This window comes from Salmo trutta, chromosome 5 (genome assembly GCF_901001165.1).
Source record: "Salmo trutta chromosome 5, fSalTru1.1, whole genome shotgun sequence".
NCBI lineage: Eukaryota > Metazoa > Chordata > Actinopteri > Salmoniformes > Salmonidae > Salmo > Salmo trutta.
The window spans coordinates 41,743,431-41,763,132 of NC_042961.1; the positions used below are offsets into that span (position 1 = coordinate 41,743,431).

At 40.7% G+C, this 19,702-nt stretch overlaps 2 protein-coding genes across 6 annotated transcripts; one reads left to right on the plus strand and one right to left on the minus strand.

Moving 5' to 3' along the window:
* Window positions 1-1,779: 1,779 nt before the first annotated feature.
* On the plus strand, window positions 1,780-12,552 carry LOC115194180 (eukaryotic translation initiation factor 5A-1). Of its 4 annotated transcripts, none has more exons than XM_029753639.1 (6): window positions 1,780-2,164; window positions 4,444-4,613; window positions 4,776-4,880; window positions 5,921-6,052; window positions 7,755-7,827; window positions 10,952-12,552. In XM_029753639.1, the coding sequence occupies exons 2-5, from the start codon at window positions 4,446-4,448 to the stop codon at window positions 7,815-7,817; spliced, it is 468 nt and encodes a 155-aa protein (XP_029609499.1). In that variant the 5' UTR covers window positions 1,780-2,164; window positions 4,444-4,445; the 3' UTR covers window positions 7,818-7,827; window positions 10,952-12,552. The 4 variants fall into 4 exon arrangements, with proteins under 4 accessions (XP_029609499.1, XP_029609501.1, XP_029609500.1 ...); XM_029753641.1 differs by lacking the exon at window positions 10,952-12,552 and adding an exon at window positions 8,010-8,318; XM_029753640.1 differs by having other exon boundaries at window positions 1,787-2,164; window positions 4,441-4,613.
* Window positions 12,549-19,627, minus strand: LOC115194179 (G protein pathway suppressor 2). 2 transcript variants are annotated; one of them, XM_029753637.1, is made up of 10 exons: window positions 19,510-19,625; window positions 19,052-19,169; window positions 18,822-18,931; window positions 18,618-18,730; window positions 18,124-18,203; window positions 17,833-17,912; window positions 17,382-17,541; window positions 13,679-13,839; window positions 13,366-13,461; window positions 12,549-12,981 (listed from the first exon to the last, which is right to left on the minus strand). In XM_029753637.1, exons 2-10 carry the CDS (start codon window positions 19,143-19,145, stop codon window positions 12,889-12,891), a joined length of 987 nt encoding a protein of 328 aa, XP_029609497.1. In that variant the 5' UTR covers window positions 19,146-19,169; window positions 19,510-19,625; the 3' UTR covers window positions 12,549-12,888. The 2 variants fall into 2 exon arrangements, with proteins under 2 accessions (XP_029609497.1, XP_029609498.1); XM_029753638.1 differs by lacking the exon at window positions 12,549-12,981 and adding an exon at window positions 12,996-13,181 and having other exon boundaries at window positions 19,510-19,627.
* Between the last annotated feature and the right edge of the window lie 75 nt (window positions 19,628-19,702).

The following is a 19,702-nucleotide window of genomic DNA, read 5'->3' on the forward strand; positions in this document are numbered from 1 at the left end:
CATTTGGAAGGGCGTAGGCCGCAAAAAAAGACAGGTTTAAAATAAAAGCAGGTAGAGCAGGACAAATGATAGCGCGCAGAGCGGAGCACCCAGATTTTAAAGAGATTTGACAGGTGATAACCTGAATGAGGTGTTGTCAGTGGTGGAAACAGTACTCACAAGTCATACTTAAGTAAAAGTAAACATACCTTATTAATAGAAAATGACTCAAGTAAAAGTGAAAGTCACCCAGTAAAATACAACTTGAATAAAAGTCTCAAAGTATTTGGTTTTAAATATACTTATGTATCACTGGTAAATGGAATTGCTAACATGTACTTAAGTATCAAAAGTAAAAGTATTAATAATTTCAAATTCTTTATATTTTGAAAACCCGATAGCACAATTTTCTAGTTTTTTTTTTAAATTTACGGATAGCCAGGGGTACACTACAACACTGACAATAATTTACAAACAAAGCAAGTGTTTAGTGAATCCGCCAGATCAGAGGCAGTAGGGATGACCAGGGATGTTCTCTTGATAAGTGTGTGAATTTGACCATTTTCCTTTCAAAATGTACTTTTGGGTGTCAGGAGTAAAAAGTACATTATTTTTCTTTCGGAATGTAGTGAAGTAAAAGTTGTCAAAATATAAATAGTAAAGTCAAACACAGATACCCCCAAAAACGACGTAAGTAGTACTTTGAAGTATTTTTACTTAAGTACTTTAAACCACTGGGTGTTATGCATGTAGCCTCTCGTAACTGTGTGGACCAGAGTGCATATCCTATATGATTGATAAATTATTCTAAAATAGTCAATACCATGCCATTGTCCAAAGTGTAATTCATGTGTGCTGGTCTGTCATAATGGGTTACTAGGCCTACTAGGTGTTACCCTCTCCTATGAGTAAATGGCTTAGATTTTTTTAAATGCAACAATAATGTACAAAGTCGGCTACCCTAATGCCTACTTAGGCGTGCCTTAATTGGTCAGTCAATAAAGCTAAATAGCCCCCATATCCTGCTTGTCTCGTCTGTTGCTACAGGCCATACAACAGGCCCACTCCCCTGTGTGCACCTGTCTCTCTGTTGCGGATATTTCAGCTCGTGCAGCCGTCAGTGATAAATTACATGGTTGGTCCTGCGCCAAATCAGTCAGCACAAACACCCCCCCGTCCCCGTCTTTGCTCCGACCCATGCCCTGACTCGCATGCCCCCTAGTCTCTCAACACTCCCCATCCCTCCATTTTATCTCAGCTCCCATCTGGCCCTCGGGCCCTCCACACATAGGTCATCGGATTCATGTTTCACTGGGCTAAATTTAACCCAGCGGCTCCGCGAACTGCCAATCACTGCGCACTGACTTTGACTGCCTGCCGCCATGTCAATACCACCATGGGTAGCCTATTACAAAGAGCAAAGACTTTTGCCAATAATGAGACGCTGTTATTAGGCCTACATCAGAAACATGTATTGAGCATTAAAACCAGAACCACCTAAAAGCGCAATCTTCTTTAAAAAAAAGATTAAAAACAATCTTAATCCTAATATTCCCTTAAAAGTGAAATATGGTGAATGATAAGGGATCAATTTCTATTGAGGCTTCGATCATTATCCGAGAGTGCTTATTTGGTGCGTAAAAGCGCCCATATCCATATTCCCAAAATAACGGTCCTTAGAATGAATGAGAGAGGCCCCATGCTTAGTGAATGAGAGGTTCCATTCGATGTTCCCGGGATTGCGCCCCCTCCCTGTTCTAGAATCTGAGAATTGAGGGTGACCACGCCTGCGCACTAAGCACAATATTGCCTAGGTTCATTTCATGGGTATTTGGAAAGGTGGAGAGTGCTAGGCTACGGACAGTGTGGGTTTAAGGTTCCCACTCTTTTTAGGCTGGCGGCTGACCCAAGCGAATGCCCCCCCTCCCCCCTCCCCCAACGAGAACGATTTCGACGGAGCCGCAGGACAAAATAGGGAGGATAGTGGAAGCGACTGGAATGAGAGAGGAAGAGAGCTGATTTAGGAGATAAGGTACGACAGACAGAGGCATCGCGGCGGTAGACACCAACCAGACAACCGTAGCTGCGGACGAAGAGAGAAAAAGGAAGACATAAAAAGTGGGAAGGTTTGACAGTTTTGTAAAACGAACAGAGTAAACAAATTGTGGAAACGTTAGTTCACCGGGTAAGTTAAGCCTACTTATCATAACGGGAATATAACGGGCGTGATTTTGCGTTAGACTAACATTTCCTATGCTCGTCTGCTCATAGCTGTCACGTTATTTTCATTCTACATAGCTGCTCACTTGTGAGCATTATGAGATGATAGCCTACTAATAATACAACATTGTATTGTTGTATTGTAGGCTATCAAGTTTGATAGCCTATAAGCAATAGGCTGTTAAATTGCCCTTGCTCAATGCTCACTGATAAAGTTTCCGTTACCTATCAGCCAATCAAATGTATAATGTCATGCATATCTTCGGTGGGACGATTTTACACATAGAAATTGACCAAAATAACTTGGGACCGAAACTCAAACCTACCGCTATGCTCGCCGTAGCCTTATCATGCGCATTAGCTTAGTCATTTTACTCTAGTAGCCTACATTCCTATCAGCGACGTAGCCTTTTCAGTGTATCAAGACCAAGAGTTCTCCTTGTGTGGTTCATGCAATAATGTTACACTTGCCTCTCGACTGGAGCGGAGCCCCCATATTAGTTAGTGGGGCCTCAGCCCACTAGTAGTGCGCATGCATGCAGCGATGCCGTCACTGACAGCCGGTTCACGTTTTGTGCGCACTAGGCCGCGCTAGGCTCCAACACTGCGGAGCAAGACACGCGTGTTATAAAAATGTGGCAGCGACAGTTTGTCTGTTACTAATATGTAAATGAACATATCCTTATTATGAATGTGTGTTTACGTTCCACGTATAGTCTCAAATTGGCCTTGTGTGTGTCAAGCGCCGTGGTTAAGCCTCTACCAGTATAATCAGTGTCGTTTTCCAGTAGGCCGAGGCTATGTCTGCGGACCGAATTCAATCACAGTAGATTAATTGGAATATGCTATATGATGCAATACTTTTGTAGCTCTTTCTGTTGAATGGATATAACTTTCCACCAATATTTTTGCCATTATTCTAACAGCAAGTTGACCGTTCTAATATCCTTGACGTTATAACCAACAACAGCAAGTTGACCGTTCTAATATCCTTGACGTTATAACCAACAACAGCAAGTTGACCGTTATAATATTCTTGACGTTATAACCAACAACAGCAAGTTGACCGTTATAATATCCTTGACGTTATAACCAAAAACAGCAAGTTGACCGTTATAATATCCTTGACGTTATAACCAAGGCTGACGCACGCGTGCATTGCTTTTGGCCAGGCATGGGGCCTTTCCTTGAATCGCGTGCATTCCTCCGCGGCGATATATAGTCACTCACATACTCAGCAAATAATATACTTGTTTCCATAGTCCATTATTTGAAAATGTTCCAATGTTTGTGTCAATTGCACAAAAGTAGCATAGAGAAGGCCTATACATTTTTCAGAAAACGGTTATATCCTATTGCTCATAGTGAGTAGGCTGAATGGCTGACTGGTCCAGTTAACAGGTGCCCTATCTCGTTACTTTGTTTACCTCGATATTATCATTTTCTTTCTCCTAATGTCAGTGAACCAGCTCTTTATTCATTTTGTATTCAATTAATAATGTTGCATTTCTTTAACGTTATTAAGTAAAATATGCAAGTACCCCACTGGAGTGTGGTCATTTGGACACGTTTAAAATTATTGTTGGAAAATTCACAGTAGGAGAAAGTGTATGCCTACTGCACACTTCATTACACTGCAAACAGTGTAACATCATACCAAGTGCAGTAGGCCATCATTTTTCTATTGCTCAATAATGTGTTTATTGCCCTTTTTATTTATTCTTTAGCAAAACCTTTTAAACATCTATTCTAGATGTATCAGCAAATAGCTAGTTTCCCAAGCATAAGCCATAACTCACATGTATTAGAATGGAATTAGAGGTAAGTAGACCACTTGGAGTAATTGGACCCCCTTCCCCCAATCCCAGGACTCTGCAGTATCTGAGTGGCATCATTACCAGTGATGTCATTACCAGCGGTGTCATTAACCAGTTCTTAGTCCTCTTTAACATTTTATATTTACATTTTGTCATTTAGCAGACGCTCTTAGCCAGAGCGACTTACAGTTAGTGCATTCATCTTAATTAAGACAGTTAGGTTGGACTACCACATATGTCGGTCATAGTAAGTTCATTTTTCCTCAATAAAGTAGCTATCAGCAAAGTCAGTGCTAGTAGGGGGAGGGAAAAGTCAAGTGCGAGTGTTATGTCATGAAAGGCAATCTTTTTTTCCTTTTTAAAAAAAAGCCTCTTTCCACATTCCCCCTGCCCCCTCTCCCCTGTGACATCATTGCCTCGGCAGCAGGTATGGCAGACGCAGACGTTGACTTCCAGACAGGCGATGCCGGGGCGTCCGCCACCTTCCCCCAGCAGTGCTCGGCCCTGCGCAAGAACGGCTTCGTGGTGCTGAAGGGACGACCCTGCAAAATCGTGGAGATGTCCACATCCAAGACCGGCAAACACGGCCACGCTAAGGTCAGTTGTGCCCGATTTGACTCTAACCATTTTTATAGCCCTGGCTGGTGTGCAGACATGAAAGAGTGGCTGACATCATACTATCTTGCCCTTGTTTCTGAGTCTGTATGTATTGTGTCTACAACTCCCTGAACAGTTGTCTTTCCTTTTCTTTATGGGCAGGTCCACATGGTTGGTATTGACATCTTCAACGGAAAGAAGTATGAGGATATCTGTCCCTCCACCCACAACATGGACGTACCCAACATCAAGAGACTAGACTACCAGGTGAGAGGACATTGGAACGGCCAAAGCAGTGAGGAGGACAGAAAGGACGGAGGGAGAGAAGGAGAAGTAGAGAGAAAGAGGTATTGCTGGTTTGAGTGAGATGGCCAATTAGGTAACACTCCCTCTCAAACTAAATGGCCACGTCACTGGTAATAGATGTCCCTTGTGCATTCTGATTCCCTATTTGTAATTCCCTGACTCAATCTCCTGCCTCTGCCCTTGTTGACTCACACTGGAAGATCTGTGAGGATTGACTAGGTGTCAGCAGTATGGTGGAACCTCCCTATAGCCCAGGGATCATCAATTAGATTCAGCCGTGGGCTGATTTTTATCTTGAGCGGTTGATCGGGGGGCCGGAACATGAATACCAATAATTTGTAGTCGGCAAATTGCCTGTGTGGGAATACTTACGAACAGATTTCCAAAAATGTGATAATTTGGAGCTGATTTACTGGTGTTTTTACAGTCTTTTATGTCCAACATGTTATGAAATGTTATGTTTTTGCTCAGAAAACTTGGGGGGCCAAATATAACCACCCACGGGCCAAATTCATCCTGTGGGCCGCCAGTTGGGGAACCCTGCTATAGCCTATTAATAGGCTGTGGAGATATTAGCATTTTTCCTGTACCAATCCAGTGCTGTTTAAGCCATGAGGAAAAGTCAATGAGGTTGGAGGAACACATAATGGAGTTTGAAGGTGAATGTAATCACAGTGGTGTGTCTAGTACAACACTGGGATGGAATGCCTTTGACCAACACCAGCACAAGTTCTATACTTTTTCAGGGTCCTTAGAGCCAGATAGGGAACCTCAAGTGGGTAGCTGTTTTTTCTCCTGTGTTCATTTTTACCCTCTTTCGGGCGGGAGACTCTGGCACTGTGGGTGGACATGAGTCAGTTGATTGGAGGGCACACAGGAGCTCTAATTGATTGATTGATTGACAGGGCAATCACAAAAGGGGCAGAAATTAAACGAGAGTATTTTTCACTCGTCTGTCTTTCTGTCATCCTCCTTCCCTCCTTCCTCTCTTCCCCCTGCAGTTGATTGGGATCACGGATGGTTACTTGTCTCTGCTCCAGGACAGCGGTGAAGTGAGAGAGGACCTGAAGATGCCAGAAGGAGACATGGGCAAAGAAATCGAAACCAAGTACGACGCTGGAGAGGAGATTCTGGTCAGTGGTGTTCCTCATCCTACTTCTTCTATGATTCTTCCTCGACAAGAAATTGCCTACGTTTGCTATTAAGCGTTACGGTTTTGTAAGACACAGTATTGCATGGGAGTAGCCCTTTTCCTAAAGTCCAGAGATTTTATTGTCCTTATTCAGTCCTTTGTACCTCCTCTACATAAGCAGTTGTGTAGGTAGACATATCTGATTCTGTTACGGCTGTCGTAGAGAGGGGACCAAAGCGCAGCGTGGTAAGTGTTCATATTGATTTATTAAACAAATGAAACACTAGAACAAAGAAACAAAACGAAAAGCCAAACAGTTCCGTCAGGTAACAAAAAACAAAACAGAAAACAACTACCCACAAAACACAGGTGGGAAAAGGCTGCCTAAGTATGGTTCCCAATCAGAGACAACGATAGACAGCTGCCTCTGATTGGAAACCATACCTGGCCAAAACATAGAAATAAAATACATAGAATGCCCACCCCATATCACACCCTGACCTAACTAAACAGAGAAAAACGGCTCTCAGGTCAGGGCGTGACAGATTCATGTTTTCCTCTCCTCTTCTGATCTATTTACCCGGTGTGTGTTTGGTGGAAATTCCATACAATGGGGTAAAGTACTTAAGTAAAAATACTTTAATACTACTTAAGTATTTTTGGGGGCTATCTGTACTTTACTTTACTACATTCCTTATGAAAATATTGTACTTTTTACTCCATACATTTTCCTTGACACCCAAAAGTACTCGTTACATTTTGAATGCTTAGCAGGACAGGAAAATGGTCCAATTCGCACACCAATGAAGAGAACATCCCTGGTCATCTCTACTGCCTCTGATCTGGTGGACTCACCAAATACAAATGCTTTGTTTGTAAATGAGTGTTGGAGTATGTCCCTGGCTATCCGTAAATTTAAAAATACGAAAATTGTGCCATTAATATAAGGAATTTGAAATAAATATATTTTTTTACTTTAACTTTTGATACTTAATTATATTTGAGAAATTACATTTACTTTTGATACTTTAGTATATTTAAAACCAAACACTTTAAGACTTTTACTCAAGTAGTATTTCACTGGGTGACTTTCACTTAAGTCATTTTCCAGGTATCTTTGCTTATACAGAAGTATGACAATTGAGTACTTTTTCCACCACTGATTCCATACGTATTATAGCTGCTATAGTCATATTGAACCTGTATACTTACATTACTTCCGGGAATTGAATGTCCCTGTCACGAACAGTTAAACTAGCAGAGTACACAAATACCCTCACTTATCAATGAAGACTGGCAGGACTAGGGATACATGGAATTTGGGAGTAAGACTGTACAGTATGTAGCACATACCAATCCCTACTGAGAATCGATACCATGCTCTCAGCAGCACTCTGCAAAGTGTTATGGTTTGGGGCACAGGAGGTTGGTTGCACCTTAATTGGGGAGGACAGGCTCGTGGTAATGATTGGAGTGAAATAGGTGGAATGGTATCAAAAACATGCCATTCCATTTGCTCTGTTCCAGCCATTAGGAGCCGTCCTCCCCTCAGCAGCCTCCACTGGTTTGGGGGTAACAATTGCTTCAAGTCTCAGGGAAAGGGATGATGTCCCAGCCTAAGATAGACACACCTAGTTTACTTCTACTACACCAGCAAAGTTGTTCTCATAATTAAAATACATGTATTTTTGTTTGTTTCCCAGATCACTGTTCTGTCTGCGATGAATGAGGAGGCTGCAGTTGCCATCAAGGCCATGGCTAAATAAGCCACTGCAGGTAAATGCAGAAGCTTTCTGTATCCCAACTGAACTACCTGTCACCCCATACACACACTGCCTGTGACAAAAGTGTGTGTGTGTGTGTGTGTGTGTGTGTGTGTGTGTGTGCGTGTGCGTGTGTGTGTGTGTGTGTGTGTGTGATGCCACAGGACACTTTTTAACATGCACGTGCATTGCCAGGTTACACATACATAACACTGTATGTCTATGGACCAAGGGGAAGGCAACTCCAAGACTGCTTTTTGGAGAACACCTCTATTCAAGACCTTGAACTACAGAGATGTTGGCACAACAGGAGTTATAGTTAATGTTGATCAAGGTCTTTTTGAATGTATCTTATTTATTTGTATGTCTTTTTTTATCAGCCAAGGTTTGGTACATGTTTTACTTTGCCTAAGGACGTACTGAAACACTTTGGCTGGTCCCCCAGGCTACTTATTTATTTGTTTTAAATCACAGGAGGTTGGTGGCATCTTAATTGGTGGAGGACGGGCTCGTGGGAAAGGCTGGAGTGGAATAGGTGGATTGGTATCAAATACATAATAATGTCTGGAACGGAGCAAATGGAATGGCATCAAACACATGGACCATGTGCCATTATTATGAACCGTCCTCCCCTCAGCTGCCTCCTGTGTTTGCAATGTTACTGTTGGTTTACCTGGTTGTAGTCTTCATTCGCACTACAGTATATGTCTGTTTTGAAAAACATGTTGGAACAAGGGAATTGTTTAAGAGTACTGTACAATATACTGGGGATGTCTTGTTTTTCCATGTACAGTGCATTCGGAAAGTATTGAGACCCCTTGACTTTTTACACATTCTGTTACCTTTACAGCCTTATTCTGAAATGGATTAAATCGTTTTTTTCCTCATCAATTTACACAAAACCCCATAATGACAAAGCAAAAACTGGTTTTTAGACATGTTTGCAAATAAAATACAAAAGAAAACTGAAATATCACATTTACATAAGTGTTTACTCAGTACTTTGTTGAAGCACCTTTGGCAGCGATTACAGCCTCAAGTCTTAGGTATGACCCTACAAACTTGGCACACCTGTATTTGGGGAGTTTCTCCCATTCTTCTCTGCAGATCCTCTCAAGCTCTGTCAGGTTGGATGGGGAGCGTTGCTGCACAGCTATTTTCAGGTCTCTCCAGAGATCGATCGGGTTCAAGTCCGGGCTCTGGCTGGGCCACTCAAGGACATTCAGAGACTTGTCCGATAGACACTCCTGCGTTGTCTTGGCTGTGTGGTTAGGGTCGTTGTCCTGTTGGAAGATGAACCTTCTGAGCGCTCAGGAGCAGGTTTTCATCAAGGATCTCTCTGTAGTTTGGTCCGTTCATCTTTCCCTCGATCCTGACTAGTCTCCCAGTCCCTGCCGCTGAAAAACATCCCCACAGCATGATGCTGCCACCACCATGCTTTACCGTAGGGATGGTGCCAGGTTTCCTCCAGACGTGACACTTGGCATTCAGTCCAAAGAGTTCAATCTTGGTTTCATCAGACCAGAGAATCTTGGTTCTGTAATATTTCAGTTTTTTATTTTTTTATACATTTGCTAAAATTTCAAAAAACAGTTTTTGCTTTGTCATTATGGGGTATTGTGAGTAGATTGATGAGGGGGGGACTATTTAATACATTTTAGAATAAGGCTGTAACGTAACAAAATGTGGAAAAAGTCAAGGGGTCTGAATACTTTCTGAATCCACTGTATATTATATGAAATCTATGAAAGGTACAGTACTGTTACAGCAATGGACTTGCCTACCCCTTATGCACTTATTACTTGCTTACATATGTTATTTATTTACAGTATTTATGTATGAGCACATGTATATATAAAGAGTTGTTTTTATATAGATTCCAATGCTTGGTGTATTTGTGTGAATGTAATGGTGTATTTACAGTGAGCTCCAAAAGGATTGGGATAGTGAGCTTCAAAATATTGGGACAGTGACACATTTTTGGTTGTTTTGGCTCTGAAATGATAATGACTATGAGGTTAAAGTGCAGACTGTCAGCTTTAATTTTAAGGGTATTTTCTTTGATATCGGGTGGTCCGTTTAGAAATTACAACACTTTTTGTACATAGCCCCCCCCCCCCTCCTTTTAGGGGACCAAAAGTATTGGGACAAATTCACTTGTGTGTATTAAAGTAGTCAAAAGTTGAGTATTTGGCTCCATATTCTTAGCGCGCAATGATTACATAAAGCTTGTGACTCTACAAACTTGTTGGATGCATAATGATTAATGATGAGAGAGAAAACTAAATATCATACCACCAAGACATTCTAACCTCACCCCATTACAATAACAGGGGAGGTTAGCATTTTTATGTCTCTAACTTTCTCAGTCATCATTCACGATTAATTCAGGATTATCTGTAATCATGGTTGCATCTACATTAATGTAAAAGTGTTTAGAATCATATTATATTCTTAGTTACAATAAAAGTGACTCCAAAAAAATGACAATACATTATTAACCATTAATTTCTATTGTGCACAAAATAATCTGAAATACAACCAAAACATACAACAAATGCACCAAACAAGTTTGTAGTCACAACTTGATGTAATTAATCATTGCACGTAGGAATTTGTCCCGACACTAAAATGGGGGGGACGAAGTACAGAAAGTGCTGTAATTTATAAACGGTTCACCCAATATGGATGAAAATACCCTCAAATCAAAGCTGACAGTCTGCACTTCACCCTCATAGTCATTGTATCATCTCAAATCCAAAGTGCTGGAGTACAGAGCCGAAACAACAAATGTGTCACTGTCCCAATACTTTTGGAGCTCACTGTATATGAAATGTGCACTATGTGAGGTCAAGGTTGTTAAATGTGTGGTGGGTTACTGTGTTTTGATGGTTTGTGAAAGGATCTTTGTATTTGTTCAATGTTCAGAGTTCGTACTGTATGTACCACAATGCACTTGTGAACTGTTTTGTATGGATGCACACTAAATTATACTGTCCACTTTTTTTCTTTCTTCCCGTCTCTCCTTCCTATCCCTACGTGTGTCTTCCTCAATCACTTCATCTTCCCATTTCCTTTTCCCCCTTTTCTACCTATCCTACCCCTGTACTTTCCTTGTCCTCCCAACTCTCTTTCAGGAGTTAACAAGATGCCCTGGACCTGGAAAAGGGAGGGAATAAGGCCACGTCAATGCTATTCTCCCACTTTTGTTTTTGTAATCTCTCTCCCTCTCACTGTACTTTCTCGCCCTTCTCTGGGTTAAATTAGTAACGCAATTCAATAAATAATTGGAAATGGCAAAACAGACAAAACATTCTCTCCACACACACACACACACACACATAGGTCAACACCTGTACAGATTAGACGGAGAGAGAAGGTAGAATGGAGAAAGAAGTGTTTTCTCACAAACAAATTGCCACCTATGGGGGCAGGGCGTAAGTAACTACTGTACCTAGTCAAGGGAGGAGGGGTGAAAATCTCACAAATGTCTGTTTTGTAAATTTTTCCGATTCATCAAGGGCTTCTTCAACTCTATGTATGAGTGATGGATGCTGTTCTGGTTAGGAGCTCATTCAGCGGGAGCACTGTGCTTGGAATGTTACAATAGAAATATAGCATACATCATAGAAAATGGTGCCAGTTCTAGAACATGGAGATTGTCTCAGGTCTATACGTTACATTTCTGACTTTCTGAGCGATCCACCCTTCTGAATGAGCCCCTTCTGTCTTGTTCAATATTTTGTGTAACGTATAGCACCTAAACCTGTCTGTTTAAAAAAGTGTCCTGATTTACATGCCAGGATCAGGGCCCAGATTCACAAAACCTTAAGAAGATATGTCTTAACAGCCATTTTTTCCTTAACTATAGACTTATGATGAAAGTTAAACAGTTGCTATTCCTCAAAAAGGTTATTGGAAATGTACTTGCGCTACTTCTTATGTTTCTCCTTAAGTAAGAAGTTAAGAAGAAATTAGATTCTTGAAAATAATGTTTTGGGATTTGTTCCTAATTCCAAGATAGCTAAACCCTTGTCTTGAACTCAGGGCAGTGAGAGAATAAGCTCATGAAAGCAATTGAACATGTTTAATTCACTCACAAATTTCATCTGAAAGTTTCAGTATCGATAATTTTAAACCCAAGAACATACTAGAACAGTAATCTCAGTAGAAAATATGATTGCCTTTGCTAGATAAATGTTTGTTGCTAGGCAACCGATTTAAGAAGATTAACAAGATATGAGAAGTTTGTAGGAAAATCATAAAATCTTAAGATAGAGGATATTTTTTTCTTAAGAAGCTTCTTACGTAAGTGTTTTGTGAATCTGGGGCCAGTTCTTTGAGTAGGAGTTGAACAAGTGTCACAGAGTAGCATTTGGGAGAAACGAAACTCACAAACCAATTCCAGTGTTTCAGTTCAGTCTTTCAGATATCTGATCGAGACCGTGCACAAGACTAAGTCCTTCCTTTGCGTAATCGACCCCTTATCTTCCATTACCCTCAACGCCTGGGCAAAGACCTTATCGACAGGGGCTGCCAACAGGGCAGGTAGCTAGCTAGTAGACACACTGGGTCACCTATAGAGAGAAGCACCAAGTTTTTTGACCCATTATTACTTTGTACAAACTCATGAATGAGAAAAAAAAGTTATGGCATTTGGTTTTTGCATTCACAAAGAAGTCCAAATTGTGCAGAATGTCTCCCCGCCCCAAAATGAATTAAAGAAGACACAAATTGTTAGAAATGGTGTGTGCTTTATTTATTTCGCGGACATAATAGTTTAAGGTAATACATCCAAACACACAATAAAATTGACAAAGTATAACACTATACAGTTTCACAGTGGAGAAAATGGTTTCCTAGTACACCTAGGCATCTAAAACTAAAGTAATACTGCACTAACAAAATAAACTATACAAGAAATATTACTACAAAGTCAAGCCTGGAAGTTTGGGCTTTACAATCAACCATCAAAATCCAAGTTTTACTGTCCCATAATTCCAGTCTTCTAGAAGCCTATGAAATCTCAACGATAAGAACTCCTGGTAAAGGTAGTTTGGGCAGGTAACCATGGTTACTTGCTGTGGTGATAGAATCTCTGTCCACTCTGGGTGTGGGGAAGGAGAGCGTGGCGAGGAGCCGCTTGGGGAGAGCTCTGGAAAGGGCCCTGGTGGACGGAACAACGCCAATGAAATGTTATCAAGCAACAGCTAAGAACTTTAAGCTAAACCATGCATATTTTAAATGACCAAGTAATAATTGAAATTTAATATTATAGTTGACACATTAAAGATGTTTGCGTTCACTGTTAAGATTATTTCATACTCAAGATTCACACTGGTTTTCCTCTGGCTTTAGCTATGAGAGCTTGGACAAATTGTGCAAGAAAACAAAAATACAAATCACTTTTCAATCTATGCTTTAATAAAGAGCACGAGTAAAGCAATAACCAACTTTTCCACAATAACTTCTTTCTGAGGCAGTCATATTTCTGATGGGGGTGATGGATCAACAGTAAGATGTGGGGTGGGGAGGGGGTAATGAGGTGTACCTTGGGAGTGGGGATCTGGACAGCCATGGAGGAAGTGGGGAGCAGGCCAGCAGCGGACGTATGGAGGGCTTGGGGGTGCATGGGTCTCAGAGCACCCTGGAAAAACACAAGAGGAGTTTAGGGAAAGACAAGGAAAGGACAAGAGGTAAGAGTGAGGACTCCGATTTGAATTGACATTTGTGCACTAAGCACTTAAACATTAAAACAGATTCACAACGAAGTGTATTGGTTGAATAGAGAACTCAACCTTATATAATATGCACCTCTTGAAAGTGCATCTTCCCCCCCTAATCTGTCTGACCAGTGGTCTTACCGCGTCAGTGAAGCCAGACTGTTGGTTGGCATGTTCCAACTGCTTCTGAAGGGGTATTCCAGCACCAGGGATGAATCCAGGCTGGGACGTGAAGTGACTGTGAACAGCATAGCCTGGCTGCTGATGAGGGAGGTACTGCATTGCCTGGAATGCAGACACACCTAGGCAGGAGACAGAAACAATCTAATTGGGTATTAAGGTATTAACCCATTCACATCCTTGTACTATATTTAGTACAATTTCAACATGTGCCACAGAACAAATTCTGTTTGGTGTAAACTCATGAAATTGTATCAACATAGTTAGTATAAGTGTCTAGACAGGCCACATTGACGTCATCTATCATACCTCCACTGTCAATCAAAGTTGTGCTTAGAATTATTTGTTCAAATTTTCTCAATGATCAGCATGTCTTTTTTTTATACATTTAAGAATTAAATTGTTAAAAGCATATATAGGGCCTTCAGCAAGTATTCACAACCCTTGACTTTTTCCACATTTTGCTGTGTTATAGATTACATTCAGACTGTTTTTGTCATAGGAATTACATTTTTAGAATTTGTTTTAACAAATTAATTAAAAATGAAAAGGAGAAATAATAGGTTTTACCTAACAAAGAGGTGGATACCTAAATAAGTTCAGGAGTAAAATTGTGCTTAACAAGTCACATAATAATCTGCATGGACTCACTGTGTGCAATAATAGTGTTTTTTTTAATGACTACCTCGTCTCTTTACCCCACACATACAATTATCTCTAAGGTCCCTCAGTCAAGCGGTGAATTTCAAACACTGATTCAACCACAAAGACCAGGGACGTTTTCCAATGCCTCGCAAAGAAGGGCACCTATTGCTAGCTGGGTAAAAATCTATTTAAAAGTATACATTGAATATCCCTTTGAAAATCGTAAAGTTATTAATTACACTTTGGAAGGTGTATCAATACACCCAGTCACTACAAAGATAGATGCATCCTTCCTAACGCAGTTGCAGGAAAGGAAGGAAAACCCTCAGGGATTTCATCATGAGGCCAATGGTGACTAAAACAGAGTTTAATGGCTGTGATAGGAAACTGAGGACGGATCAACAACATTGTAGTTACTCCAGAATACTAACCTAATTGACAGCGTGAAAAGAAGGAATCCTGCACAGAATTCAAATATTCCAAAACAGGCATCCTGTTTGCAACAAGGCACTTAAGTAATACTGCAAAAAAAATGTGGCAAAGTAATACTTTCAAGACAAAAAGTGTGTTACGTTAGGGACAAATCCAATATAACACATTACTAAGTACCACTCTCCATAATTTCAAGAATAGTGGTGGCTGCATCATGTCATGGCTATGCTTGTAATCATTAAGGACTGCTGAGTTTTTCAGGATAAAAAAGAAACAGAATGGAGCTAAGCACAGGCAAAATCCTAGAGGAAAACCTGTTTCAGTCTGCTTTCCACCAGACACGGGGAGATTTATTCACCTTCCAGCAGGACAATAACCTAAAACACAATGAACAATCTACACTGGAATTGCTTACCAAGAAGAGAGTGAATGTTCCTGAGTGGCTGAACTAGAGTTGTGAATTAAATCTTCTTGAAAATCTATGGCAAGACTTGAAAATGGTTGTCTAGCGATGATCAGCAACCAATTTGACAGAATTGGAAGAATTATGAAAATAATAAATGGACAAATGTTGCACAATCCAGGTGGGGAAAGCTTTTAGAGACTTACCCAGAGACTCACAGCTGTAATCACTGCCAAAAGTGCTTCTACAAAGTATTGACTAAGCGTTGTGAATACTTATGTAAATAGTATATTTCTGTATTACATTTTCAATACAATTACCAACATTTCTAAACTGAATTCAGGCTGTAACACAACAAAATGTGGAATAAGTCAAGGGGAATGAATACTTTCTGAATGCACTGTAATACACTGAATATAAAAGATAGACATGGTTTTAAAAAGGTAGTTGTAATATTTCATTATGACATTTGTAGTTGGCTTAACTTGTCCCTGTCCCATGGCTCAATTTACCACATACGCAAGTTGTGCAAAGAGACCACTTTTTTTGTACAGCTATGTTTTCAAAACTGTAATGTTTACATGAATTCTGATTATTTCCAGGGATACACAACATTCTGAAATATATGTATACAGAACAAAAATATAAAACAACATGTAAAGTGTTGGTCCCATGTTTCATTAGCCGAAATAAAAGATCCTAGACATCTACCTGACAGGTGTTGCATATTTGGAAGGTGATTAAACAGCATGATCATTACACAGGTGCAACTTGTGCTGGGGAGAATATATGGCCACTCTAAAATTTGCAGTTGTCACAACATTATACCACATATGTCTCAAGATTTGAGGTAGTGGGCAATTGGCATGCTGACTGCAGGAATGTCCACCAGAGCTGTTGCCAGAGAATTGAATGTTAATTTCTCTACCATAAGCTTCCTCCAACGTCGTTTTAGAGAATTTGGCACTATATCCAACCGGCCTCACAACCGCATACCATGTGTATGGCGATGTGTGGGCGATCGGTTTGCTGATGTCAACGTTGTGAACATAGTGCCCCATAGTGGAGGTGGGGTTATGGTATGGGCAGGCATAAGCTAGGGACAACAAACACAATTGCATTTTATCAATGGCAATTTGAATGCACAAAATTACAGTGACAAGATCCTGAGGCCCATTGTGAGGCCACTTTTTTTTAAGGTATCTGTGACCAACAGATGCATATCTGATAATCCCAGTCATGTGAAATCCATAAATTAGGGCCTAATGAATTTATTTCATTTTGACTGATTTCTTCATATGTTGCATTTATATTTTTATTCAGTATAGATATCTTTGTTAGAAAGAATACTTTATTTCCCTTGACGGAGTGATGCGGAATGTAAAAAGTGGCCGAACCTATCCCACTCTCCCAAGGGTATTAAAAAATGTCTGTTATGGACATGAATAGTTTAAGGAAACAGTAAACCTGTTAGGATGCTTTAAATCCCTCTTACTCATGCGCACACCAAGGTTATTATAGTAAACTAAAACTAATCATGAAAAATCTATTTCTTAAACTGAAATAAAATAATTAAACAAACCCATTTGAAAAACTAAAAACTACACTGAAATGATAATATTTCACTCCAAAACTAAATAAAATAAAAACCATCATGAATTTTGTTCAGTTTCCTTCCACCAGCTTCAGTGCCATTCCTTTTAAAACCAAGTCACATTGAGATTTCCTTTATAATTCAAACCTAACCTATGACCTGACCCATCACCTGAAGTATTACAACCCCCCACTGGCAATATTTGCACAAACTATTCAACACAAATGGCTTCTAGCCTCCCATGAATTTGCTTTCTACCTTACACTAAAACAAAAACAAAATATTTTATACAACTAAAACTGTTGTGTATTAATATTCTAGTTTTGTCCCTTTAGGGCACCTGTAACCCCTCCTTGCTTACCTACGTTGAAATGCTTGGAATGTTCTTCCTGTGAAACGCATTAAACGATGCCCACGTTAATATCTACTCCTGTCTCATGTCCTGTCCTTATATTAGTTGTATAAGTAATACAGTGTGCTATACAACAAAAACGAATTAAAAACTAGCAAATCCGGTCTGAAAATGAAAATAACTGAACTTCAAAAATTAAAATACCACACTAAAAAAATCCCAGCCACACACATCCTACCTCTGATCTGGGAGCTGCTGGCGAAGCTGACAGGTACAGAGGGGCCAGGGGCGTAGGTGGAGGGGTGTTGTGTCTGGGCCACGCCGTAGCTCTCGTGGACCGACTGACTACCCCCAAACTGTCCGTGCTCAGCCGGGCCCGCACTGAACCCAGCCTGGTTCTGGTGGAGCGAGGAGAGTGAAACGGTCACTCTAAGCAAATCACACAGAGCACGGGTTATGCGTCTGTTGGCATCATTGACATTTTCTATGGCTCAGTGGGTAGGGGCGTGGTGTTTGGAACTACAGAGTTAAGGATTTAATTCCAGCTTGGGGCCGAATAGTGATGTCTGGAACTCCTTTTATTGACCATATTGCTCCTCCGACACAAGTGAAAAGTGTGCTTCATAGAAAGCTCTCAAGTGGTTAGAAAGGATATTACACATTGAGAGGGCTCGCCAGTTGCCACTCACCGGGTTGACCGGTGTTGGAAACAACTGCTTACTGCGCTCTGACATCAGACCCCCGGCCCTGTTGTGACTGACTGGACTGCCTGACAGAGGGATGAGAGAACGAAAAAAAGGGATGAGGGACGAGTATAGTGAAGTGACAGGTGTCAGTGAAGTCACTGAAGACATTTGTGGAGAGAAACAACGTGCTACATATATTGAAAATCAAAAGGTCTGGTAGATGACCATATTATTATGATTATTATGTAATTGATAGCAGATTGCATTTATGAACAGATGTAGGCTAAACCTTACATTCAATGTTAAGGAGATGCTGTCCTGTGTGCATGGTTAGACTGGGCTGATAGCTGGCTGACGTCAGTGTTGTGATGTCACTGCAGGAGAGGTAAAAACAGGTGAGATCTCTGAAAGGAGAACTCAAACGATCAGCAAATACTGATATCTATGGCCTTACTACAATCGCATTCATAATCCAAACTGGGAGGATTGCATTTCAATAATCTAAAGTGGATCCTTGACCTTGACTTTTTCTACACTTACATTAACGTTATAATAATAACAATAGCAATACATGGGATTTAAAGAGCCTTTAAAACAAAAACAAAAAAGGACACCATGTTAAGGAAGCTTGACCGGTGAAAGCACATTTCTAGACACATCCAGGCATCCAAAGTGTTTTCACCTAAGCTGATTCCATGTCGGTAAATATTAAGGAAAGAGGACAAGGAAAGGAAGCCACTTAAGACATTGAGCTGCACCTGAGGAGTCAGAGGCTCAATTCCTCTCACCTCTGCTCCTTCCTGCGTCTCTTCTCCTCCTCATGCAGGACCTTCTTCAGCTGGAGGAAGAGCTGATGCTTCTCCTCCTGAAGTCCCTGCAGTTTCTCCCCCATCTTCATCACCTGTGAGGAGGAAGAGGGAGAGGAAGAGGAAGAGAGGGTTAAGGTGAACAAGTTATTTCTCTGATTGAATGTTGTTTTGACTTTCTCGGACCTGTTCTTTGGTCTCCTCCAAGGACATCCTCTCCTCTATCTCTTTTGTTCTCTTTCTCTCTTCTTCCTCTTTCATCTTCTGCTCCATCATCTTGTCCACCTCTTCCTCCTCTGAGATTAGGAAGAAAATAAATCACCTTGAGAACAATGAGACATGTGCCCCAATTCCAACAAGATAATTGTGGATACGGTTGGTGAGGAATGCAGTAGCCAAGCCTTGTGATATCTCACCTTGTCTTTTACGCTCCCTTTCTCTCATTATGTGTTTGTGGAGGGCTCTGGCCATAGCGTTGGACAGCTTCGGTCTGTCCAGCAGAGCAGGCATGGTGACAGGCAGTGGAGGGGCCAGCTGAATGCAGCAGAATGGAGAAAATATGTTGAATAGTAGCTAGCTACATGCAGCAATAAAAAAGTGACAATTACCAGCTAGGAACTGAAAATGTTGGTGTTTTCTTCAAACATTTACTTTGTTGATAATAGAAATACATAATCATTGCTATAGTTAATTGCATTAATTCACCATCAGCTAGCTAACGTTGCATTTAATCTGGCTATGCTAGTTGGTAACTAGAATTGCTAACTCAATGAAGAACGGTCGGCAGGCGTTAAATTGTAAACAGACTTCCGTTGCTTTATGAGTCTCCGCTTGGAGTTTGGTTGTTTTGCAGAATTATAAAGCGGAAAATTACCGTTTTTCTATGAAAAACACTGACTTTTTGTCTGTATTGTAAATTTTAAAAAATTAAATCATGGTTAACCCCAACCAATACATTTCCGGTGTGAAATGGAGCTTCCTGTTTTGACTTCAGGGGAACGGTGGGAGTTGTGGTTTCTAATTAGCACGTGGCCCAGACCTTGAACAGATTATATTATTTGGAATGA

What these genes read in the sequence shown, in the direction of transcription:
- LOC115194180 (XM_029753639.1), top strand. Translation starts at nt 4,446, where the DNA reads ATGGCAGACGCAGACGTTGACTTCCAGACAGGCGATGCCGGGGCGTCC. An exon ending in GCAAACACGGCCACGCTAAG is followed by an intron (nt 4,614 to 4,775) that starts GTCAGTTGTGCC and finishes CTTTATGGGCAG; the next exon opens with GTCCACATGGTTGGTATTGA. An exon ending in TCAAGAGACTAGACTACCAG is followed by an intron (nt 4,881 to 5,920) that starts GTGAGAGGACAT and finishes TTCCCCCTGCAG; the next exon opens with TTGATTGGGATCACGGATGG.
- LOC115194179 (XM_029753637.1), bottom strand. Translation starts at nt 19,145, where the DNA reads ATGCCTGCTCTGCTGGACAGACCGAAGCTGTCCAACGCTATGGCCAGA. An exon ending in TGGAGGAGACCAAAGAACAG is followed by an intron (nt 18,731 to 18,821) that starts GTCCGAGAAAGT and finishes TCCTCCTCACAG; the next exon opens with GTGATGAAGATGGGGGAGAA. An exon ending in CAGCAGCTCCCAGATCAGAG is followed by an intron (nt 13,840 to 17,381) that starts GTAGGATGTGTG and finishes TCTCCTGCCTAG; the next exon opens with GTGTGTCTGCATTCCAGGCA.